Here is a 25,080-nt window from a genome sequence, read left to right as displayed (position 1 = left end):
ATGACTTAACGATATTCTAACGATAGTCTCTCGCCGTTCTTTTAGTGTTCCCTGTAAAAATTCTTATATTTGTAATGTATAACGAGTGCCATTTTTAGGTTAAAGTGATGCCGTATAATAGTACTTATCGTGCTTGCACACTAATTTATCGCTTGCGGGAGTATTTTTAATTTTTGGAGACAACGTATTCGTAGATATTTATGAGCGGAACATCAGCGATATTTTTCTCAATCTATGAAGATGTACACACTCGAGTTTTCATTTTCTTTTCGCTCGCTCTATTACAGAGAGCGACATGAGGAGACGCGAGTTCTAGAGACAGCGTCATTTATTATAATTCCTAACTGACATATTGTATGATGAATAATGTGCTAGAAACTAGAATATTTTATATTTAGCGTCGACATTTTTTAACACGAATCATTAGCGTAGAGAGATAAGATGTGAAGGTGGATGACGTAATGGACGCGAGTATAATGCGGAATCTCATATTAATAACTACAATTAACTCTTAACTCAACGCGATACAGAAGAAGAAAGAGAAAGGATCATTCCAAATTATCACTCTTGTCGTCAGTTAATTATTAAACGCGCGTTAAACACAGTTTCGAGCTGTTGTCCAAAAGTCGCGACAACTTTGTATATTGTTGTATTTGTTGTGTAGTAAGCTATAATTATTGTTATCGATTATGTAATGTGTTACTCGTTTTGTAATATGTAAATATTTATTTATAGTTTACGTATGTAGTAGATAATTTTTGGTGAAAGAGAAAGAGAGAAGCGCATTGAAGAGCGTCAAAACGCTACAATCGTGTCGTGAAAGATGTAACTTAGTCATTTCGTTTCTTCTTTTTTTTGTATATTATGTTGATAATTCTCACGCAAAGTAAACACATTCGATTACCGTTGAATCGTCTTTTCACTCATCATGAGATTTCCGTTACCTCTTTTTCATAATTACTGCGCATTTTTTTTTCCAACATAACTATATACTAAATACCATTATCACAACACTGTCTCCTCCGCGAGAACGACGGGAGCTCGAGGGGAAGGAAAAGGACGCGAGTAAAACTGCAAGGGCGAAGTAACTCGAGAGGGGAAGAATGATAGAAATTTTTATTCAAGTGCCAATTCTAATAAAAATATCATTGTTTCTATACACGAACATATTCCACTCATACCGTATAATAATATATGTATACAAATTCACCGACTATATTGTCATATAAGTGTGAAGCGCGATGTGCGTAGGACGTGTAATGCATGTACGGGCGAATATTGTCTCTTTCTTCCTTTTGCGCATTCGAACTTCTCTGGTCGCGTTATATAATAATAATAATAATAATATATATCGTCTGAACGTAACTCGATATCGCACACACGATCGGAAATTTGGATAAGAGACGAACTAAGCGAGTTATGCCGTTAACGAATAAAGCTAATGTAATAAATAGTATTATTGCATTCTAAAAAATGATCAGTACGATCATAAGCCGTGTTGCGAGTATTGCTGCGTTTCTCTTTGACTTCGCTGAATCTTCTGTGTCTTTGCACACGAGCCAGTGTGGCAGACAAACGACGAAACTATCTTCAAAACTTTTATCCGAAATTTGAACACGTGTACTCCGCTCCGTGAAGACGTCTCTACTAACATTTTGGCACTACGTTACGCGATCCTTCCTCGATCGATCGGTTTACATTTCATCGCACATAATTGCTTATCGCTCTCCCTCTCGACTTCCATTGTCTCAGTTTCCACTTGGATTCCGTAGTTCCGCTAGCTACGACACAAACGCACACGTGAGCACGTAAAACCTCATGTTACCTCATACGTATCGATCCCAAGATATTGCGTTGCGCCGGATGAATCGCGCTCACCTCTTTCTCGTCGTCGACCTCATCCTCATCGTCGGATCCGTGCACGGACGCCGCCGGTGTCGTGTGCCGCGAAGACAATGGGGACGGCGGCTCGCTGATCGGTCGCGGATAAGTGAATCGGCCGACACCACCCTCCGCGTACTCTGACTGGAGTTCCGGGTACACAGTGGTCAGCGCTTTGATTCTCGCTTGGCGATAATACTGACGACAAAAGAAAACAGAGAATAATGCGAGGAGAAGACCAGAGAGAACGGAAAAAGCAAAGAATGACGTGAGACAGCTTTGTGATCGAAGGCAGAGCGACGAGAGATGTAATTGCCTTACGATGCCAAGATTTCGCCAGTCGAGAAGATCGCTCAGACGTTCCGTGCGGTTCCTCTGGATGATGCGCTGCCGGCGACTGAGCCGCGCGAAATCGAACATATATTGCGCGAGCTGCTGCACGCTATTCTCCAGGCTGATGAAACGCCTGTCGACGATGTAGATGCCGTAGCTCATCGGGTCCGCTATGTGCTCCTGCATGAAACACCCGAAACCCGACAAATTCGTCGTGATACTGGGAATCCCCATGACCGTGCACTCGGCCGGCGTGTATCCCCATGGCTCGTAGTACGAGGGGAACACACCCAAGTGACATCCTCTGACAAACTCTTCGTAGTCGAGACCGAATAACGGATTCGTTGACGAAAGAAACTCCGGATGGAACACCATCTGCAAACGATACGTAATGTTATGCCGATAATTTCTCCAATAGTCAATGGCAAAAAGATCGCAACACATTTTTTGCTCAACAAGTATCTCACTACGTATCCGTATATTTAATAGAGGAAAATTTATTTTTGAATATAAACCTCAACAAAAAAATAATTTTCTTTTATTATTATCGGACTCGTTTCCAAATTTGCAATCTGCTATACGTATTACATTAAAATATTACATTATATATAAAATATATAAAAACATTTTAATATATAATATATAAGTATGTAAGTAGAGACAGAATTTTTTACATTGCATGTAGAAATGCAGTTGTATACGCACCTTAACGCGATCGTGGACGGTGTTGAAAAGATTGCATCTCCTAATGGCGTTCAATACCGGATCGTGATAGTCATCAACAACGTTGTGCGTCGTAATAGGTGGTAATCCATTCCTCTGGAGTGCGTAAAGACATCTGCAAGAGAAAATGGATAATTAAGCGTAAATCAATATTGGAATTACGAGAATGCTACGTTGGTTACATTGGCGGACCGTTTGATTTTAATAGTATCCTCTTTCTGTAACAAGTCTTCGGCTTCCGGCATACGACCAGAAAGGCATAATTCATACATCCGTTTTCCTATTTTCTGTTGTATATCGTTAATGGTATCTCGTAAGGATTTCGTTACCTGAGAACGGTAATTTAAAGAAAGACATCAACGAACGATCTTGTCGACTGAAAGGATATTTAAACGCTTGTTGCTATTTTTCTCTTTATTACGTTATATCGCAGTAACTTACGGCGTGACCACGGAGAGATTCGACGTTAAAGTTATTGGTTTTTGCGGGGAAAATGAGAAAAGCGACCACGGTCAAGTCGGGCCTCGACGATTTCAGATAGTGGTTCAATCTGGCCAAGGCTTCTATGAAGATATCGGCACCCTTGTTCCCGAATTCGTATCGACCAGCGATGAAAAAGTACAGGGTTTTGTCCAGATCGAAGTCGTAGTGTCTGCAAGCACACGCAATGTGAAATTCGGCGAACAAGTTGCATCATGTACAGCGCGACTACGGAGAGAAAAGGACGCGCTTTTCCGATACGAACCCATAAAAGTGGCCACGCACGAACTCGTGTATCTTCTCCTTGCTGATAGCGTGTAAATTCTGAAATTCATGCAACGCCGCGAACTTCTTCACGTTCAACCCGTTCGGCGTGATAATGTCCGGTTTGCGTTTGAGCAAATACTCGGCCTCAAAACCGGTAATGTCGGAGACGGTCGTGAACACATGTGCCAAGTGCGTCGCCGCGCGTTCCATACAGTATCTGTGATATATCTGTCGCTTGCCTGCTTCTTCATCGACACTAAACTGCAAAAGGAATTATTAGACAACATACAGATCTGTCCGTATCGTATACTAGTCGCTTGCAATCTACCTTATCCAGATTATTGTAAAAGTCAGTCTTCCCCGCGCAGAGATATCTACCCAAAAGAGTGGCGTGAGTGGTGAACACCGTAGCCACGTCCACATTTTTTGTTCTCAGAGCGATCAGCCCGATACCCGCTTGCCATTCGTGACAATGCACAACCACCCTCGGTGCGGTGGACGAGTATCCTTCGGCCGCCTTCCTGTGTTATTTCAGTATCGAAGAACAAACTCGAGGAATACGCCCGTTATTGGGTTAGTCAGAAGGTTCGGCTCGATTTTGCAGTCAAATTTGGCTTTATTGCGTGAAACGAATTGCTCAACAAGCAAGTGATCGCCACCGTCGTCTACAATCCTACTGCCAATCGAACTAAACCTTTTGACTAGCCCAAACACACACATACACACAAGCAATCGTGAATAACAACTTGATTTTTTATACCTAAACTCGGAGATGAATTGGCAAACTAAATATCCAAATATAACGGCGTCATTAGCTTCGATATCGAGATGAGGTATACCAAAGTGACAAGAATCCCATAACTCCTGCTTATACTCGTCCATCTTCCAGGCGGCACTTCCAACATCGAACAAAATGATTTGGGGATTCCCGTCCACCAACCAGGTCCCCGTTACCACCTCGAAAATTAAAATTTCGTGATGTAACGAAAGAGAAGCGTCCCGACTGGCAAAATTATTCTCAAATAGCACGAGATGTCCCAGAATTATCTCAGATACCTCCGACATATCCCGAGAAAAGTGTTTCAGGATGTCTGAAGCACATCCAGAATAATCCAAAGACATCTCGTGCTATCTGAGTCTTTATATGGATCCCTTAAGATTCCTGGTCCCATTGCTGCGGAATCCTGAGTTAACGACGTCAGAGGCGAAAAAACGCATGTCAAAAATTTTTGCGCATGCCGTTTTCGAATAAAAAGATATTTGTACGGAAGAACACTTCAAATCGCTCGAGCATTCTTGTAAAGTGCTCTCAAAATTATCCGTTTCCTTGACAATAAATAGCTTCAAAATTGGCAAAATCGTGAGGAAAAGTAGGTTAAAGAGGAAGGTTACATGTCACATTAATTTTCAGGCTATTTATTGATCGTCAAAGAAGAAGGATAGTTTTCGAAAGATTTTACAAGTACACACGAGCGGTCTGAAAAAGACTCTTTCATACAAATATTTTTTCATTTGAAAATAATACGCAAGAATTTCGGGCATGCGTCTTCTCGCTTCTGACGTTATCAATCTAAGATTCTGAGCAGCTAACTGAGGTCAGGAGCTTTAAAAAGCTCGATTCAATCTTTGGGTCAAATTCGAATTTATTACATTCGGTGAGAACATTTACCAATCGAGAAAACGGTCACTATTGTTCTCTAAGATTCTTCGCAAACGTTTCAACATAGCATTCATCTACATCTATCGTGAGAAGTAGTCACTTTATCATCAAAGAAGACCTTGAAAATTGGACCGAACTCTTTTAGCTGAGCCAAAACAATTTTCATTCGACTATGTAGCCACGAGTCGACTACAACAACAATTATACAAACTGATGCTGAGACAAATGTCGCAGCCAGCATTACAGGAAGCTACTCGCACACCGTGTGCCCTTGAATTATATTTGCCACGCCTGTGGCGGATGGCCAAAGCATCGCTCTTGGTCACCGCCGCGAGCGGCCGCGTTTGCCGAACACGTCATTGATTAACACTCGCAGCCTCTTGAATGACTGGCTGCGAGGGTAAATGGGTCGAACGCGAAGACCCTCGAGCGATGAGACTCGAGCGGGGGACTCACTTTGTATCCTTGATCGCGCATTTTTTGCACCGTCTGATGGAGAGGATTGTGCGGCAGGAAGTCGCTCTCTTCAACCTCGGTGCGCGCCGAAGTTTCCTTATACGGGCCGATCAGACAATACTGATCGCCCATCTCTTCCGTCGAGACGTAAGCTTTGGATCGTATCACTGTATAGATTCCACCAACTGAAGAAAAATCATAGATTGAACGAGTATAAGGATGATGCGTAGTCGGAAAGTGTCAAGTGGAGCAATCAAAAAGTTCGATTCGATTTCTAACAAGAAGCCTGTTCTTTGTAGCTGCACTGCTGAACTGGTGCAATATATTGAAGTGAGACAAATATACATTTTCTCACTCTAACTTATTGCACTAGTTCAGCAGTGCAGCTACAAAGAATAGGCCTAAGAAAACCTCGCGAATCCGAAAATTCAGGTCTTAACGAAACTTGGCATAAAAAATATAGCTTAGATAAATAGGTAAATTTAGAAAACGAAAAAATGGTTTGAAAGAGTAAAACTATTCCCTTTAAATATCATTTTTTTCAATATATCATAAATTAAATTAAATATCAAAAAATGTTTTATACAAAAACTTTATAAAAAGACATCTCTACTTAAAAAAAAACTACACTGTTCATTATTCGAGAAAAAGTTATTTTTAGAACTTTATCCTTTGTATTTCCTGTATGATATAGTATATCTATGGATTTATAATATAATTTTTTTCTATAAAATTTTTGCATAAAACACTTTTTTGCTACTTCATTTAGTTTATGCCATATATTGAAAAAAAACGAAAACTTTTATATCTTACCAGTAAACAGTAAGTAACAGTAATATAACATCAGTGATGCAATTTTCTATTCAACAATATAAATATAATAATATAAATGTTATATAACACGTGTATTATATAACAGTTATATTGTTGAATGGAAAATGGTAATATTGATGTTATTTGGTGTTCACAGGGTTTGTATCATCCTTTCAAACTGATTTTCCATCCCAGCTGAAAATTTCTCTAAATTCATCTATTTACTCATCCTATATTTGTGCCAAGTTTAATTAAGATCTGAATTTTCAGGGAAGCAAGGTTCTCTTGTAAATCAAATTTGATTTTGTTCCATTCAGTGGAATGTAAACAGAACTTTTAGATTTATTTAACGTAGAATATAAATATTCGAGTAGATATCTATATTTATATATAAGAATAAAAAATATCTAAAATAAGAAATATTTATTCGGTAAGTACTAATAATGTATTTACTTAAATCTAAATTCTTTTATTTAAATTTAGAATTATAAGAATAAAGTTAGAATGAAATGGAGAATATTTAGAGTGAGAAGAGGTTTTAAAGAGAGAAATGTATATTTTTTTATTTAAAAAATACTTCATATTAGTGTAAGTAAGTAAGCACGTTATCACTACCCACCGAATAAATTTCATTTTTCTTCGGTATTTTTCTCTCAGTATAACTATGCGACATCGCACCTTTGTTGGCGGCCTCCCAGGCGACTTCGAAGTTCCATCGATTCTCATTCTGGGCGGTGTAGCCGCGGTCCATGAATTCGAATAGATCATTGGTGCTGTCTATACGGTAAAATCGTCTAGAGGCGCGTTCCCTTGACATTTTCTTCGTTGCTCTGTAATCTACATATTCATCATTTAGCAATCGGACAGACTCAATTACGCCAACTGGCGCCTAACGCCTCGCTGTTATCAGCGGATTATTCCGCGAGCACTCCGCGATCGGATTGTCTATAATTATGTCAATCATCTTAGTCCAATTACGTCAGTCATTATATTCGTTCTTCTAAAACAATTATCATACCAATTCGCCCTCACGCCGAGAATCACTCATTCTCAAAATCGAGTTCCGTGTAATTCCGCGGCGAGCTCTACAAATATACTCGCACAATTTGCATATGCAAATCTCGCGAGTCATTCTGCAAAGTGAGCGGAAAACGCGCGATAACGTATTGCCGTTACTACAAGAATACTACAATCAGCGAAATAAAGACACAAGTTATTTCTCGCGGCCACGTGCTCGGAACATCGGATTCGAGTGTATTAAGTAATAGGTGCGAAGGAGGGGGCGACTTTATCAGTATATTATTGAGCGCCGTGCTTTCGTCATCGTCATCCTAGGCAAGCACATTGTGACCGATAGATTTATCTCTCATTCAAAGGTCAATAACATCCCCTATCACGTAAAATCCATATCAGACTAATCTCGCGAATAGATAATATTTAAATAATTAGAATTTGACAATTCAACTAATTCCTTTCGCTCCTAATTGGTCAAGTTCCAACTCTCAACTTACAATTCTCAGTCTCCAGTAACTCGTCTGATTTAAGTACTTATCACAGAATAAAGGATTGTTGATAAAAAATTAGAATAATTAGAAGCTGACAACTTAACTAATTTCTTTCTCCTCTAATTGATCAAAGTCCAATCTTCCATGTATAATCCTTAGTGATATGGGTCTTAAGTCTTTATCACAGAATATTGCTGATAAGAGATTAGAACTTGGTTGTCCTTCTGCTAATTAGTCAAATTTCAATCTTCAATTCCAAGACTGATTTTCCGTTTCCATTAAAGTCGATCAAACCTTAATCTGAATTTAAACATTATTGAAACTTAGATGAGAGTTTAAAGGACGTTGGTAGACACGGATATTAGAGTCGGATACAGATTTATGCTCGCTTACGAACAGAGGATCGTCGCCGTGTCGATCGATACCGGATCCAAGCCGAAGAACCCGCGATTCACCGATACCGTCGGGACACTCGACAATCTGCATAATCGGATCAGTCCCGTTCCAAAAATGCATCTCGTCGTCCATCTGCCTACCTCGACCCTCTGGTCGCGTCGACCAGTGTCGATCTATTTTAATTACGTTATTCAAGCTGGTATGTCGTGAAGAAAGCGAAGAAGTTGTTCTCTGGGCGCGTGTCACGCTCGCAAGGTCAAGCGCCTCTCCACGTTCCGGTCTCGACGAGAGAGAGAGAGAGAGTATGAGAGGGAGAGAGAGAGAGAGAGAAAGCATGTTCTCTCTCCTCGCCGTTCGATCGCGGATGTTTTCACTCACCGTTTTCGATGTCTCTTGGCAACGCGACGGAGAAGAGGAGAAGACGGAGCGTTCGCGGCACTGGCTGCTGCTCGTGTCTAGACTGGCCGGAGGAGACACCCGGCCGGCTGGAGCGCGCAGTTTCACGATCAGGTTCAAACTAAGGTCACCACGGACTACGCGAGAAAGGTCACAAGGGCTCTCTCTCGGCGCTCGCGCGCGTACACTTCGAACTGCCGTAAGAGTAGAGCAGCGGCCTGATAAGCGCATGCCGCTCTCTCGCTCTCTCGCTGTCGTAACGACAGATGGCACGTGATCCCAGCCGAGAGAGGGAACGAGCGCGAACCGACCTGACTCTGCCCGTCGTCCGGTCTACACGTGTCGTCCGCGACACACCAGGAGCTCGCGCGCTACCGTCACGTGGTCGTCGGGGCTACCACACGTGGTCTATTTGCGGCACGCGAATAGCAATCGCGGTTGAGGATGATTACGATGAGCATGGAGAACATCGTCGGATGTGGATCAATGGAGCTTGATCTTCCTTGACACGCAACTTCCACGCTTTTTTAACAAATAACTTTTTAGTGTGGAAAACTCTCGGGATACCAAAGATAAGAAGATTATTCCAAACTGCAAAATGAGCCCCGAACTATCTCGTTATCGTCATTCTCGTCGAGGATACGAGCATAGTAAATTTCTTCTATCTTTCCGAATAAAATATAAATAGGCTGACACATTATCGAGTAGTACTACTTAAAAAATAGGCTCGATTGGTATGTACAGTCGGTGAGGTAGTTCGGCTTCTTATGACTTTCGGAACACATCCGTTTTGTCCAATGGAAAAATTCTCTTATTGACCAACAAATTCTTCTGTTGAAGGGAGCGTTCGTATCTTTCTCATTCTAACACGCGGATACGTTTGAGTGATGTTCCGAATGCATCCGAATAAGACGAATATATTTTGAAAGTCATAAAAAAACCGGACAAAAAACCTTTCTGACATCAATTGTATAGTCAGCGTCAAAACGATTTAGGAATGCAGTCATAGTCGAATCTTATTTCAAGATCGTCTTAAATAATGTCTTAAAATACGAATACGGCTCTGTGATTGGTTCATGACATTTTAAGACAGTACTTAAGATGACCTTAAAATTTAAGATCGGACTATGAATATCGGCCTTAGACAGTTTTTTTAGATACGTTTAAGAATAAAACATAGTAGCCTTAGTCCTGAACCACAATAGATAAGCTTTAAACCTTAAGAAATTAACCAATCACAGTCGATTATTCTCTTCAAATTTGACTGTGATTGGTCAATTTTTTAAAGTTTAAAGTTGACTACACCTATTGTGGATCGAGACTGAAGCCAGCGGCACTTATTTTCGAGCTTACTTGCTTGCTGGATGGAAATACTCTGTTCTGATTAGTGTATTTCTGAAGATGGATGGAAATGCATCAATCAAAACAGAATGGGCTTAAAGGGACGTCTACATTGGAAGTAAAAAGTAAGAAGTAGGAAGTAAGAATAAGAAATTGACCAATCATAATTGATTATTCTTCTCACATTCGACTGTGGTTGGTCAATTTCTTACTCTTACTTCCTACTTCTTGCTATTTACTTCCAATGTAGACGTCCCTTAAATGGACCAATCACAATCGATTATTCTTGAATCGTAAGAATGGAATTGGCCAATTTGCTTACTGCTTATTTCTTACTCCTACTCCTACTCCTACTCTTTACTCCATCTATTGTAGATCGGGCCTACTACACTCATCAAGAAAGAAAAGATAGAAAACTCGCAATATTTAGCTTCAAGCGTTTAATAAAGCATTACTCCCATTATTCCTAACACCATTTTCTGATCAAGTGAGTAATGTCATTGTTTGACTATTATCATTATCCGTTAGTAGATGAAATTTTCTAGTCTTCAGAAATAATCTAAAATATATCCCACAAAAATTGTAGGTTACGTTGTAACTACGTTAGAAGTTACAATTTCTCAATCAAGAAATTGTCAATATAATTCCTCGTTTTTGCGTTACATAAAAAATGGCCGAGAATTCTGATAAAAAATCGCCACCAGACTTCAGCGAGGACACGAAAACTGCCGGAGAGCCTTTGTCAGACTTTTTGTTGCAACTAGAAGATTACACACCTACAGTGAGTATTTCATATTTATTAAATAATTCGTTTTGTTGAAATCACTCACACGAGTTGTGACATTATCTCAGTGGCACACCTGGTGCGTATCATTGAGGTTATTTTTACAAATGTTATATCAGGACTGTTTTATACTTCATATAATATTGATAACAGGTACCTGATGCTATCAGTGAACATTATTTGCACACAGCTGGTTTCAATACCACCGATCCCAGGATGTGAGTATAAGACATTATTTGTACTATGTTACTAATCTTAATGATTGGAAACTTAGTATTTCTTCAAGTAATGTGATTATGTACTGTTATCATCATCTTTTCACCATGCCATATCTTCCAGAGTACGTCTGGTATCCTTAGCAGCTCAAAAGTTTATCTCTGAGATCGCTAATGATGCCCTGCAGCATTGCAAAACACGTGGTGCTAATCAAAATTCAAAAACAAAGGGAAAGGATCGGCGGTATACCTTGACCATGGAGGATCTGACTCCAGCAGTAGCAGAGTACGGCATAATAGTGAAGAAACCACATTACTTCGTCTGATGGGAATAATTAGGACATAAATATGTTTATTGTATGTTTGTGTGATGTTTATGCATGTGTATAGAATTAAATGTGTATGTATGTGTTTACCATATAATTAATTACAATTATTTTTGTATTTAATATATCTATAATAAAATTAAACATACTGTGTCAGTTCTAGCAATAATGTATTTTAATATAATTGGAGTGTTATTTAGTATAACTTTGTTTCATGCATAAGTGATGATATGTAGCTTGTGATAGCTGCTACCGTAATTAAAATGAGTGAATATTTCACAGTGGAATACACAAATAAAGTTAATTATGAAATTTCTTAATTCCAAGATATACTTTTTCAGAAGCATCTGGTTTAAAAGAATAATAACCGTAAACCTAAGGTGTACAATCTAGCATTGAAAATCAAAAGATGGAAATGATACTGCGCAATACAGCACTTTCTGCTAAGAAGAACAGAATGTTAATCATAAATCTTTTCCTCACGTGTGAATTTGTGAGAAGTGAAAAGTTCCACGTAAACACCCAGACAGCACAAAATACTAAGATATCAAATTGGCGAAATAGTTTACGTAAAAAGTTGACATTTCGCCTAGTTGCATGATCACGACTAGAAAGCATAAATTACAAAAAAAATCGTACTTCTTTTAGACGTCTTTTAAATATTTTTTAGTATTTTGTGTTGTTCGAGCAAGTTCACGTAAAACTTTTTATTTCTCACGAAATTCACGCTTGAGAAAAAGATTCATGATCGATCCCACCGAATTTAAGCCACCGGTACACGATGCTGGTTTTCGTACTGGTTTGCTTGATGGATGGAAACACTCTGTTTTGATTGGTACATTTCCATCCATCTTCAGAAATGCACCAATCAAAACAGAGTATTTCGATCCAGCACGAAAACTGGCATCGTGTGCCGTTGGCTTTACTCTACGCCATGACACTACTGTGGCGCTACTGTAGCGTTATGGGATCTACCAACTCTCACATATTCTACGCTCAAAAAAGATTCAGTGCATCGCATCGTACTAGTGCAAATAAGAACGAACTCTTCGACTCATCTCTAGAAAATGGCTGCCGTGCTGGACGAGGTCGGTAAATCCGCCGAGAAACTCGTGGACGAGGAGAAGGACGTGCTCGTCGACGAAGAGGACGAGACCGGGGCAGCGGAGGCTTCGAAGAAGAAGAAGAAGAAGAAAAAGAAGAAGAAGGCCGGTACGTGGAAATCGAAGTCGTGTCTTCTCGTTTCCATCTCGACTGTTCGAGGACAATGTGATCACGTTGTCGCGTTTTTCGAATTACACTTACAATACGTTCACGAGGTAGCCGGAGTAACTCGTTCGCGCCTAATGAGAACTCTCTTATCTGGATGCTTCGTTCAATGTAATATTATGAACGATAATTGTCGTGCCTGTGGAAAATTCGCGGTTTTGTAACTGTGACAATGATCACGTTCAGCGGAGAAAACTGCTCCGTTACTGTTCCGTAGCGAATATTCATGGTTGGAATGGAGTATTATTTTAAACCTTTGACAGAGAGAGATCCGGATAGACGTACCAATCAGAAACGTTCGCTACAGAGCGATAGCGGAGCAGTTTTTTCCGCTAAACCAGACCGATATCGACATTAGCCAACATTGTATTCTGAACAAATGTCAAGCAAAAAATACTCGACATATGATTTGCAAATAAAAAAGAGATGTTTGCTGTTTATAAAATGTAGAATTCTCCTTGTGTATTTCTAAGCCAGTCTTTCAAGTTTTTATTACATAAAGTTTTATGGGTACATGAAAAAGGAGCTTAAATAAGAAAAAAACTTATTATTGTTTACATGTGAAATATTAGATGTTCTTATATAGGTGCTGGAGAAGCCAGTGCAGATGTTCCAGAAGGAGAAGAGGATAAGGTCAGAGACGAAGAAACAATTGCCGAAGGTATCATTAAAAGTCTTTCCTGTTTATATATCTTTGTGAACACACTGAGACTACAGTTTAACAATTAAAATCTAAGATTTTTAATGATAACAATTATATATTTAGATAAAATTGATTATAATTAAAATTATATGTAAACAAGCTCTGCTGGTATACAACTAGAGTGGAATCAATAAAGCCTATAAGAGCCATTGTGGGATATTAGTGCCAAATTAAATTTATACCATGAAAGAATAATAATTGTTAATGCCAAATGCACCTAACGTTATCTCTAGCCTATTATAAGCTTTGAATTAACATCAAACATGCACTTGACATTATTATTCAATATTACTCAATATTATTCTTTTTCATAGTATAAATTTAATAAGATTTAATAATTTTGGCTTTTTCCTCCTTGTAAGATTTTTAATTTGTTTCATAAAATTTAATTTCACATATTTACAAATTGCTCTTATAGGCCTTATTTCTCCCACTCTAGGATGGGTTCAAATTCTCTACCTGGATGCGCTCTATTACTAGAAACACTATAGTATATGTCACATATACTATAATACTTGTAGTATTAGAGTGCACCTGGGTAGAGAATCTGAACGCACTCCTAGCTGCTTGCTAATAAAGGTTGTTTACATACAAGGGTGTCTGACAATGTATGATACAACTGTTTTGTGCAAGTAGAACACTTTCTCTCTCTCTTTCCCCCCCTCTCGCTCTCTCTCTCCTTCCCTCTCTCTCTCAATTTCACATCAAACTAAACACAAAATTCCTTTAACAACTCGCAAATAACCAAGGCTATTTGAATAAAAATTAAAAATAAAGTAATATAAAATAAGTGATAAAATATTGAGTTATTAATTATAAATCGATATCGGTTGATTTATACCTTATTTTTGCAAGGTACCACAGAGATGACTGAGAACGGTGAGAACGAGGAGATAAAGAAGAAGAAAAAGAAACGCAAGCCTAGAGGCAAAGGCGGTATGAAGCAGCAAACGGATCCGCCGACTGTTCCTGTGTCGGAATTATTTTCGGACGGTAACTTTCCCATAGGACAAATAATGGACTATCCCTCTGTCACCAGGGTGGACGACAGAACCGCGAAAGATCGTTTCACGAGCGAGGAAGCCCGTGCCCTTGACAGAATGCACAATGACATCTATAACGAGGCCAGGCAGGCGGCCGAGGCGCATCGGCAAACCAGAAAGCATATCATGAAATGGGTATGTAACACATCAGTGTTATGGCAAAACATTAATTTATATTCATGTGTTTAGCTATTATTCATACTTATTCATGTGTTTAGTTTAATTAATTAGAAATCTTATTAAATATAATGATTGATACATCTCCGATGAAAATTTGCAGGTGAAGCCGGGGATGACCATGATAGAGATATGCAACGAATTAGAGGAGACCGCCAGGAAACTGATAGGAGAGGATGGTCTGAAGGCTGGATTGGCGTTCCCGACCGGTTGCTCTCGAAATCATTGTGCGGCTCATTACACTCCGAACGCCGGCGACCCGACTGTTCTGGAATATGATGATGTCACGAAAATCGACTTCGGCACGCACATCAACGGCCGCATCATCGACTGTGCGTTCACTTTGACGTTCAATCCGAAGTACGACAAGTTAATCGAAGCAGTCCGCGACGCCACGAACACGGGCATCAAGGCTGCCGGGATCGATGTGCAGTTGTGCGACGTCGGTGCCGCTATTCAAGAAGTCATGGAGTCCTATGAGGTGGAATTGGACGGCAGAACGTACCCGGTATGAAAATATAAACCTGACAGAGAATGCACACACATGTATAGTTTCATCTTAGCGATTATGTTATCCGAAAATTTGAAGAAAATATTTAGATTAGCGGGAATCTTTTGTATGACGTCGATTGTTTTTATCATTTGTTAAATTGTTCTCATTGTTAGTTTTTATTATGAATTTTTATTATTAACTTTATATGATGAAGGTGCATGAACTATTCTAAAATTATCAAAATTCTTTTTCGCAGGTGAAATCTATCAGAAATTTGAACGGTCACTCTATCGCGCCTTACCGCATACATGCCGGAAAAACTGTGCCGATTGTCAAAGGCGGCGAGGCGACCAGAATGGAAGAGAACGAGTTCTACGCGATCGAAACCTTTGGGTCTACCGGTAGAGGTGTGGTGCACGACGACATGGAGTGCTCGCATTACATGAAAAGCTTCGACGCCGGTTTCGTGCCATTGAGATTGCAGAGCAGCAAGTCTCTCCTCAATACCATCAACAAACACTTTGGTGAGTGCTCAAAGAACTCTATCGATATATATATATATATATATATATATATATATATATATATATATATATATTTCATGCGTATATATTTTATACATACTTTATTAATTATTAAGGAATTAAAAAATCGACGTATATTGAACAATGAGTATTCGTGTCTTCAGGTACTCTGGCCTTCTGCAAACGCTGGCTAGACCGTGTTGGTTGCACCAAGTACCAAATGGCGTTGAAGGACCTGTGCGAGAAGGGCGCCGTGGAAGCTTATCCACCCTTGGTGGATGTTAAGGGCTGCTACACCGCTCAATTCGAGCACACCCTCGTCTTACGTCCCACGTGTAAAGAAGTTATCTCCCGCGGAGACGATTATTAAATGATCGTTATTTTACATTGCAATCATTATTATCGAATGTCAAGGATGTATCTCTCAGCCTGTTCTCGATGTAACATCATTGTCGAAGTAACAGCGTTGTCGTCCAATCCAATGGCGGCGCGTCTGCGACTCGTAACGACAGTGTGTGAATAATAACCATTTACAATATTTTAGCAATATCGTGTATTTCCATACGTGTCTAAACACACTGTCTGTAATTTTGCTTTTCTAATTCAGTGTTGCGTGAGCACTAGAGACCTGATCAAATTCTGTACGCCGTTTCGGATGCAAAACCGAATCGTACAATCTGTATTGATCTGGAACAGTGAAGAATTTCACGTTGAACCACACAATAAACAATCGAAGATGACCACAGACTCTGATTACGGTTTCTAGCGAGTTCTAAATGCGACTGATAAATTGCAGTTAGTCTCTCAGAAGCTGGACCGATCAATTGTACTTGAAAATTTCTTAATTTTAGCATTAGAGCACGCGATTAGTACTTAACTTTGCAAAATTAAGAAATTGCACAAAAGTGAAATCGATCTCAGTTCCGTTTCTGATATTTTCGTTAACAAGTACTTCTTGCGTGCGACGTGGGACTTGCGAAGAAAACTACGTTCTGTGCATTTCTCTTATTTCTGTTCACATTTGTACGTGATTTATATAATTTGATGTACGTAATTTAAGAGGAAAGTTTCCGGCAGTTTGTATTTATCGTTGTGTTTGCCGTGGTGTTTCTTTATGCATTTCGTCAGGGGTTTTTTACGCGTTAATGGGAATAATGGGGAATAACACAAATCGATGTTGAATAAAATATATTTGGAACTCGAGTTGTGTAATCATTGTGACGATCTTGGGATGATCCGAGTAATCGTGACTTTAGATCTATGTTAAAACAAATAAAAAAGAAACTATAATCTAACATACACATGCGACTGTACAAAAACGAAAAAAAAAAGAAAGTATTCTCCATTTTGTGGCTTCTCTGTCAGATGGATTAGGTGCGCGGCTCCTCTTAAACATTTCCGCACGACTTGTATGTTGTAATAAGATTCTCGTGAATTGGTCGATAATTAAAGACATGACATACTGAATGGTTAGCGTTATTTTAGATTTAGGAGTGCGAAACCGAACGTGACGTGCTTGTACGTTGTCACTCAACATGATAGTGGACCGTAAAACAATATTAACACCGATTCAATATCTCCAAAGCAGCATTAGACTAAGGCCCAATTTTTCTAACCTCTTAGTAAGCTAACAGTTTAATCATATCTTTGTCTAATTTGAAGGAAAAACAAAAATAGGCGTCGCTTAACTATTAATTAGCTCACTAATAAGAGACTGGAAAAATCGACCTTAACTATTGGAGACTAAGGACCGTAAATTAGAAATTAAAATTCGACGAGTCAATTTTCGTCTCGACTCTCTTTATCAAGCTCCAATCTTCAATCATGACTCAATGTCCAAAACTTAGTTCGTTGCGAACTTTAAGCGTGTTCCTTTCACAATAGCTGTCATCACGTGAGCATCTCAAAGTTTCCTCGACGCCATGTAACGGAATATGTACGAACGAACACATGGTCCCGGAATGCTGACTTATCTCTGTCTTTTGTCTTCTAGCGAGAACTACTTCCATCGTTTCTTTCTATGTAATAATAATCTATATGTCATATAGATTATTATAGTTATGTATATATATATTTTATATATATATATATATATATATATATATATATATATATATATATATATAAATGTATATATAGTTATATACATAATTATACATATAGTTATAACTATAATAATCTACAATATAATTTCGGCATTCAATTCGCGCGTACCGCTCCTCGTCCGAGAACAGTTCTGGGACGAAATAAATAGCGTTCACAAGGCTCCCGATCCGTCGATTGCAGCTGCATTTTGGCCCAACGACGTCGTCAAGCTTACCGCGACGAATCAAGAGCTTCAACCCTTAAGCCGAAACGCTCAGCGTCCAGTGATAATTCGTAACTCAAAGTTCGCGCAATAAGTATCCACTTATAAGTGTCCACTTAGTCACGTCTATAAATTGTAACTATTGAAATTATCATTATGTCGTGTATTTTGGAAAATAACACGGTTACAGGGGTCTCACACGTTCTCGACCGAGCACTTTTCACATGTTTCGATTTAAGGGTTAACGGCAAGCATCGCACGTACCTTCGCGGTTGGTTGCATCATTTAGCGAGACCTTTAGCTGTTCATCCTTGGAGCAGTGTCCAGGAGTGCGAAGTGTACTACCATCGATCGTTCGAATGAAGCTTCGTGCAAGATACACATTTCGGGACCCGATTTGAAGATGGTGGAAGACACCGTTCGTGACTTCCGAAAGGGAAAGGAAGAGAAAGCGACTATTCGTTGTCGCGAATTCGCTCAGGCACGTACGAACTTGTCTAGAAGCGCGCGGACACGCAATCGCGAACGGATGTCGCAATGTGCTGAGCTACCCTCCTGTGTTTCACGCGAGAAGACTCCCCATCGATCCTCCGAAGCTCATATTGAATTGGGTGTTGGTAATTAATGACTGTAAAGTATGCGTCAGAATTCGACAAATCAACAAATTCCAATCTTCATTTCACAATCCTCAATTTCCAATATCTAGTCCGATACAAGTTTTAAATGTAGAGTTTGCATTGTCCAACCGGGCTGAGAATGATCGCGAGTGATTCTCAAAGAGCAGCGAGAACCGCCGGCGAACAAAAGAGAGATCGAAGAGGAGCGTTTCGAGCAAATGTTGCGCGGATTGTTAGTCAAAATCTTATCGGGTTATGTATATATACACGCTTGCGAGCGATAAGGCGCCGAGTGTGGAATCCACGATCGACTCTCGAGAACGGGGCGCGGCTCGCGATCGCCGATCTCTTCTCCTTCTTCTTTCTTCTCCTATTGGTTCTTCACTGGGACTCAGTGCGAGGTCTCAGCTTCGCTCTTGCTGTTATCAGCAGGTTGCTCGGTTCTGTCCTCATCTGCGACTGCTCCTGCTGCGAACAAACAATTGCACTTGCGTCTGATCTCTAAATAACGTATCATCGCGAATCTATTATTCGCTTGCCGAGTATGCGGAAGATGGAGAAGTGGGCGTCGCGAGCGCGAACTAACGGAGCGCGAAACTCGAAATTGCACGTTACGGCCGGCTCTATACCGTTATTTGAATGTGTCTCGCTCTCTGCTCGATCGCCCTTTGCAAGGCTGTCCTGGGGTCGTCCTTGTAGCTTTCCTCTCGGTTCCTCTCGGCCTCTCTCCTCGACGCAGCCTCCCTCTGCTTCTCCAGGGCGCGTTGCAACTCGCTCTTCTGGTTCAAGACGTTCCTGCCACTGCGGGAAAACGAAGTGCTCTTTGGTAAATTTCGAAGAAGTTAAGATGAAAATACCAATGCCCGGACCTAATCTTGGACATTCTTATTGTATTGGTTTCCAAATATAAATATTTAAACTTTTAATATAAAATATATATATAAATATCGAGTATATGTATATCCTAATAGCACAGTTCAATGGCGTTATATTGATCCAATATTGGTTATATTGGAATACATTAAACCAATATAGTCAATGTATAGTTAATAAATAAAATATGGATAAATTGAGTGTATAAAATTGGCACCCCACTTTTTGAAATTTATAATTTTGAAAGTTGTTCTAGATTGTTCTGACTTTGTACCATATTGTTCCAAAGTGATATTGCTTCATTCGAAACGGTTTTCGAATAAAAAAAAAAAAATGATTTTTTGAGCTGGCACCCCACTTTTCGAAAATCGAACATTCTGATACCGCAATAGATTGTTCTAGTTGTTGTCAAACATTGTTACAAAAGGACAAATCCGTAAGTTGAATTATAAGTCCAAAAAATGAAAAAAATATTTTTGACCTGGCACCCCATTTTTTGAAAATAAAGCATTCCGATACCGATATAGATTGTTCTAGTTGTTCCAAACATTGTTCCAAAAGCACAAATCAATAAATTTAATTATAAGCCCGAAAAATTAAAAAAAAGTTTTTTGACAGTCTATCGGACCAAGAGTAAACTTATACTATCTTTCTTGTTACAACCGAGATTTTTTTGTTCTGAGTTGTTTTAGGCTTAAGAATTATAGTTCTAGAGTATGAGACTCATAAGATCATTCGTTCTCCGAAAATTCGTAAAAAAATCGATTTGACAGTACTCGACGTCAAGAGTAAACACATGCTTCCTTTCTTGTTCCAACCGAGATCTTTTTGTTCTGAGTTGTGCTAGGCTTAAGAATTATAGTTTTAGAGTATGAGACTCGTAGCGGCATCCATTCTCCGAAAATTCGAAAAAAAATCGATTTGACAGCAACCGACGTCAAGAGAAAACACTTTATTTTCAAAAAATGGGGTGTCAGGTCAAAAACATTTTTTTCATTTTTTGGACTTATAATTCAACTTACGGATTTGTCCTTTTGTAACAATGTTTGACAACAACTAGAACAATCTATTGCGGTATCAGAATGTTCGATTTTCGAAAAGTGGGGTGCCAGCTCAAAAAATCATTTTTTTTTGTTTTATTCGAAAACCGTTTCGAATGAAGCAATATCACTTTGGAATAATGTGGTACAAAGTCAGAACAATCTGGAACAACTTTCAAAATTATAAATTTCAAAAAGTGGGGTGCCAACTTCATACACTCGGATAAATTGCCAATATTATTCAACATGATTATACTGACATACATTGGGCGAATATAACCCAATATGTAACCCAGTATTGGTATTAAATGGATTGCTAATATTCGGAATTCTATATTAGCTATAAAATGTATGGTATCTACTTTCCTAGACAGCACAATGTCCAAAGTCGGGTCATAAAACGTCTTTAAAACATCTTTAAGATATCTTTAAGATAAGTTTATAAGGTATTGTCTTAAAGATGTCTTAAATACGTCCTAAAGACGTCTTATGACTCGATTTTTGGACATTTGTGCTGTCTGGGTTGCAATACTAGGTCAGTATTGGGTATATTAAAACCCAATTTGTAGCCAATATTGCTCTGATAAATTGTATACATTCTGTGTTTTGAAAGTTTAAATATTCGTATTTAAAGACCAAAACAATAGAATGCCCAGATTCAGGTACGTGTCCGGAAATTGATGCTTTTAATGCCAAATTTCTAAATCTGAAGAGCAGAATGAGCGAAAAACTTGTGCAGATCGCGGGCGAATAAGAAGTCGATACAAGTCGAATTCAAGAATGCATACACCGCGGTGTTTCGCCTCGCACGTGGAAACGTGCCGAATTGGATATTGCGTGTGTGCCAAGGTAAAAGTCGGCAAGCGTGAGCCGTTTAATTCCATCGAAGCGTGAAGAATTGCAGGTGCCCGGAGTAATGCGCGGCGGCCGCGTGATTCGAAGTGTAACGATGAAAACTGCGTACAGGTGTGTCGGAATCTTATCTTGATCGACCGTGTCCCGAAAATATCGTACCTTCGCACGAGATGTATGCACGGACGTTCACTGAGAAAATCCTCTCGCTCAGGTAGCAAGATGATGTTCAAAGACGTCTTAAAGATGTATTATTGAAGTTAAAGACATCATTAAGGGGATGAAGTTGAAATGTTTGTCGACTGAGAAATCTTTACCAACTGAACACTGACACTTTCTGCAAAGCTTTTACGTTGTATTGGCCGCACAGAATTACAAATGCTCTTACACGATAGAAATACATGCGAGAACGAATTGAAGCATTGCTTCAATATATGAGAAAAACGATAAAAAATTTCAAAATCAACATTTCGAGTGTAAATTTTCGAGCTTGTCAGACGCTGTTAATTGAAGCAAATATTCGCCTGATAAAAATTTGTGGCTTGTATGTACTGAAATCGAGTTTGCTTCGCTCAGAAAAATTTCACAGAACATTGCTGTACCTCCACGTTTGAATTTAGGAGTTTAAAATTGGCTAATGGTATTTCGTTAAATTAACAAAACTCTTCTCAGTGTTTTTCGCAAGCGATACTTTGTTCGTACAATCCGCGATACCGATCTCGTGCTCGATTACGCACGGATTCCCACGCGTACACAATGAAAACGTGCTATCACCGGTTATGGCCGCCGACCAACTTTCATCAGGAAGTTTTCCACGCGGGTAGCATAGTAGCTTTCCATCTTCATCGCGAATATAATCTCCCGCGCCCGCGATATTAATTAATCCTATATTTAATCTCAGGTGAGCGCGCGGCCGAGCGGAGCGGTAAAATATTTACTTTAGGGCGAAAGAGGAAGGGGTGGAGAAGAGCGGATTTCCCGGTATCTCTTCCCGGCCGGGCGGGACAAGACAAGCTATCCACTCAAGCGGGGAACGCTCTTCATCGAAGTGAAGACACTGGAAAATTGAGGGGATCACCGCGACGGATATCAGGGGGAGAATCGTCGGCGTTGTTGAAACGGACTTACATTTTCTGATTGAAGAGCAGCTCTCTGTGGAGGTCCTTATGATTAGTAGAGGTAAGGCAAGGGTTATACGGTTTCTTCGGCAAAATCAAGCCGTCTGGTCCCATGTGAGGAGCCGGCGGTGGCGGAGGCGGTACGCCCAAAACCGGTGCCATTTTCCTTCCTGCGAAAAAGATACAGTTTTACTGAGCGATTCCTCTTTACTATTCATTCGCCGAGCTCATGAGCCACCAGAGAAAATTGGAGGATTAACGCCCGTTCTGTATGTACAGAAAGTAAGTTCTGTATGTACAAGAAATACGAAAAGGATAGCATGACCGTGTTGCAGTGACAGTCGTCTCTGCGTTCATTTTTCGTCCACTTCAGCATCCGCTTAGCGAAAAGAAGGAAAGAAGAGTCGCGTCTCGGCGACACGCAGCAAAGTATTCACCCTCTAGTAAGGCTACTCTCGCCCTGACCGAGCCCCGCTCGCACATCTCGCTCGCCCGCGTATCGCGACTGAAGCATTTCCTCACCGCACGACATATCAAAGAGAGAAGTTCTATATATTTTTGCGTAGGGCTTCACATATAGCCGCGCTGCGCTAATCGGATCGGGCCGCGGCTCGAAACGGACGCCTTTCTACTCGAGGTGAAATAAACGTTTCCGCTGTAATCGAACGAGGTCGGTCGCTTCATACCTTCTTCGCTCGATTTAGACCTGTGTCACTATCGACGAACGCAGTGGCGACAAATCGAATGAAGGATAGCTCTTCTTGCTAACACTCGACTAGATGTGTCACGTCAACGAGTAATATCCGATATTAATAAATATAATCGTAAGTGTACACGACTGCGGGAGAAAAACAAATAACCGTAGGAAATCGTTAGAATTGTTGGCGGAAACGTTCTCGTCTTTCACGCTCGCGGCTTCCGTTCCGCTTACGGGAGAGCACGCAACATTTTCCGTTTTCCCTGGTAAAAAACATTTTGTACCTGTGTTGATCTGTGTCGAAACTTTCGCGTATTGAGACAGCAGATGAGTCCATAGGGCGAACAAATGATTTGTTACCTTCAATTTGGCTAGAGATGTGCGAACTATTCGAATCGAATCGAATCAAGTAAAATTCTATTCGATTCAAATTCGAATCCCTATGATCCTAATCCGAATAATTCGAAAATTTCCAATTGAAATGATTCGAATACGGATCGCGCACATTAGCATTAACGGAGAACTATTAAAGACGTCCAACCTTACGGGAATTGGCATGATTTGGAAAGTTTGCTGTACATTAAGATTTTCTTCAAAAATATTAAAAGAAGATAATGGCTTCTAGATAAACTCTTACCGACAACTATCGGATTAATATGCATCGTTGCGCAGCTTTCAAGGCTGGAACTATATTCCATACACGTTTACCGACTATATATTATGTATTTCTTACCTTAAAATGAATTGATACCACATGATCAATATTATCTATCTCATAATGAAGTCACTATTTTCATGTTGAATTCACTGATTATGTTAATTAAAAATTCTTTTAACGATTCGATTCGATTCAGGTGAAATTTCATCGATTCGATTCGATTCGAATTCGAAATCAAAATCTGAGATTCGATTCAATTCGATATTAAAAATCTTTGATTCGCACATCTTCTAAATTTGGCTGTTCTAAGCGACATTTTTAAGGATACAACCAACCCCAACCTAAATAGAGAACAAATATGATTTTGGTCAGTGTATGTTTGTTCAAGTGACAAATGATGAAAAATTATTTGCACCTGCCAAATGCTCGGTCGAGTCTAACGATCATCAAACAGCGAAGGTGTTTTTGTTCTGATAACCGACGGTTTCTCTTCTGTCTTTCTCAGCGCGGCGTAATCACTTAGCGTCACTTTGCGTGCTTGTTTCGGCAACGGGCTGAGTATCGGCAAAGTGCTGTCAACATTTGTCGCCCGTCGCTTATCGCCGTTCATTCGCCGTTCGTATCAATCGATCGCTATACCACGTGTCGCTTCAGCGCGCTCGTCCCGACTACGTCGCGAACTTGTCAAGCTTTCAATCGGAAGCTCCGAGCGACTGCAGTCTTTCAGGCTGATACGCGTCTTTTTATTTTGTTTTCAACTTACTTTTATTTTCGTTTTAGGTTTGGTGTACATCAGAGTTGTGGGGATTTTTAATTATTCGCTAATCTGCATTTATTTCATACGAGAAATATTGCTTCAACGAGCCGTGTAACAGCCTATGAATGCGAATTTGTGATTAATTATCACCTCATTCGAAGTTTATGAATAATTCGTAGCTATGAGCTGATTGCGGCAAGCAATTAAATAATCTTGATTCCGCGGCTTCTTCACGGTTTTTCGTACGCGAGGCGAGACGATAAGTGCAAAAGAGACCGACATATTTCACAAATCGCTTGTACATTACAGAGAACTTCTCTCTCTCTTTCTCTCTCTCTCTCTCTCTCTCTCTCTCTCTCTCTCTCTCTCTCTCTC

General features: G+C 39.8%; 4 protein-coding genes across 9 annotated transcripts in view; 2 read left to right on the top strand and 2 right to left on the bottom strand.

The window, feature by feature from the left end:
• Positions 1-1,099: 1,099 nt before the first annotated feature.
• Positions 1,100-9,436, bottom strand: LOC116842402 (glycogen [starch] synthase). Of its 4 annotated transcripts, XM_032811590.1 has the most exons (13): positions 8,512-8,802; positions 8,223-8,418; positions 7,292-7,450; positions 5,801-5,985; positions 4,445-4,641; positions 4,013-4,205; positions 3,683-3,945; positions 3,379-3,589; positions 3,130-3,266; positions 2,920-3,052; positions 2,203-2,589; positions 1,879-2,079; positions 1,100-1,781 (listed from the first exon to the last, which is right to left on the bottom strand). In XM_032811590.1, exons 3-13 carry the CDS (start codon positions 7,428-7,430, stop codon positions 1,749-1,751), a joined length of 2,079 nt encoding a protein of 692 aa, XP_032667481.1. In that variant the 5' UTR covers positions 7,431-7,450; positions 8,223-8,418; positions 8,512-8,802; the 3' UTR covers positions 1,100-1,748. The 4 variants fall into 4 exon arrangements, with proteins under 4 accessions (XP_032667481.1, XP_032667480.1, XP_032667482.1 ...); XM_032811589.1 differs by lacking the exons at positions 8,223-8,418; positions 8,512-8,802 and adding an exon at positions 8,893-9,436; XM_032811591.1 differs by lacking the exon at positions 8,512-8,802 and having other exon boundaries at positions 8,223-8,428.
• A 1,146-nt stretch (positions 9,437-10,582) lies between these two features.
• On the top strand, positions 10,583-11,720 carry LOC116842407 (transcription initiation factor TFIID subunit 10-like). The gene is made up of 4 exons (XM_032811600.1): positions 10,583-10,738; positions 10,838-11,032; positions 11,189-11,253; positions 11,375-11,720. Exons 2-4 carry the CDS (start codon positions 10,922-10,924, stop codon positions 11,574-11,576), a joined length of 378 nt encoding a protein of 125 aa, XP_032667491.1. The 5' UTR covers positions 10,583-10,738; positions 10,838-10,921; the 3' UTR covers positions 11,577-11,720.
• An 824-nt stretch (positions 11,721-12,544) lies between these two features.
• LOC116842404 (methionine aminopeptidase 2) lies at positions 12,545-17,252 on the top strand. Its single transcript, XM_032811595.1, has 6 exons — positions 12,545-12,788; positions 13,432-13,506; positions 14,404-14,726; positions 14,872-15,276; positions 15,518-15,785; positions 15,950-17,252. Exons 1-6 carry the CDS (start codon positions 12,644-12,646, stop codon positions 16,153-16,155), a joined length of 1,422 nt encoding a protein of 473 aa, XP_032667486.1. The 5' UTR covers positions 12,545-12,643; the 3' UTR covers positions 16,156-17,252.
• LOC116842406 overlaps positions 16,959-25,080 on the bottom strand; it is a 46,820-nt gene continuing 38,698 nt past the window's right edge. For 2 of the 3 annotated variants that reach the window (XM_032811598.1, XM_032811597.1), the window contains exons 4-6: positions 22,604-22,763; positions 19,340-19,511; positions 16,959-19,178 (exon numbers count right to left, since the gene is read on the bottom strand). In XM_032811598.1, the coding sequence (XP_032667489.1) occupies positions 19,092-19,178; positions 19,340-19,511; positions 22,604-22,763 (419 nt within the window). In that variant the 3' untranslated portion in view covers positions 16,959-19,091. The remainder of the gene's footprint in view (positions 19,179-19,339; positions 19,512-22,603; positions 22,764-25,080) is intronic. The other variant, XM_032811599.1, reaches the window with a different exon arrangement.

This window comes from Odontomachus brunneus, unplaced genomic scaffold (assembly GCF_010583005.1).
Source record: "Odontomachus brunneus isolate Ranch 3 - 2012 unplaced genomic scaffold, Obru_v1 Obru_scaffold_025, whole genome shotgun sequence".
NCBI lineage: Eukaryota > Metazoa > Arthropoda > Insecta > Hymenoptera > Formicidae > Odontomachus > Odontomachus brunneus.
The sequence above is the reverse complement of the archived record's forward strand: the minus strand, read 5'-3'. Positions and strand labels throughout refer to the sequence as shown.

What these genes read in the sequence shown, in the direction of transcription:
- LOC116842407 (XM_032811600.1), top strand. Translation starts at nt 10,922, where the DNA reads ATGGCCGAGAATTCTGATAAAAAATCGCCACCAGACTTCAGCGAGGAC. An exon ending in TAGAAGATTACACACCTACA is followed by an intron (nt 11,033 to 11,188) that starts GTGAGTATTTCA and finishes TATTGATAACAG; the next exon opens with GTACCTGATGCTATCAGTGA. An exon ending in AATACCACCGATCCCAGGAT is followed by an intron (nt 11,254 to 11,374) that starts GTGAGTATAAGA and finishes CATATCTTCCAG; the next exon opens with AGTACGTCTGGTATCCTTAG.
- LOC116842402 (XM_032811589.1), bottom strand. Translation starts at nt 7,430, where the DNA reads ATGTCAAGGGAACGCGCCTCTAGACGATTTTACCGTATAGACAGCACC. An exon ending in CTGGGAGGCCGCCAACAAAG is followed by an intron (nt 5,986 to 7,291) that starts GTGCGATGTCGC and finishes ATTTTTCTTCAG; the next exon opens with TTGGTGGAATCTATACAGTG. An exon ending in CAATTCATCTCCGAGTTTAG is followed by an intron (nt 4,206 to 4,444) that starts GTATAAAAAATC and finishes GAAATAACACAG; the next exon opens with GAAGGCGGCCGAAGGATACT.
- LOC116842404 (XM_032811595.1), top strand. Translation starts at nt 12,644, where the DNA reads ATGGCTGCCGTGCTGGACGAGGTCGGTAAATCCGCCGAGAAACTCGTG. An exon ending in TGGACGGCAGAACGTACCCG is followed by an intron (nt 15,277 to 15,517) that starts GTATGAAAATAT and finishes TCTTTTTCGCAG; the next exon opens with GTGAAATCTATCAGAAATTT. An exon ending in TACCATCAACAAACACTTTG is followed by an intron (nt 15,786 to 15,949) that starts GTGAGTGCTCAA and finishes TCGTGTCTTCAG; the next exon opens with GTACTCTGGCCTTCTGCAAA.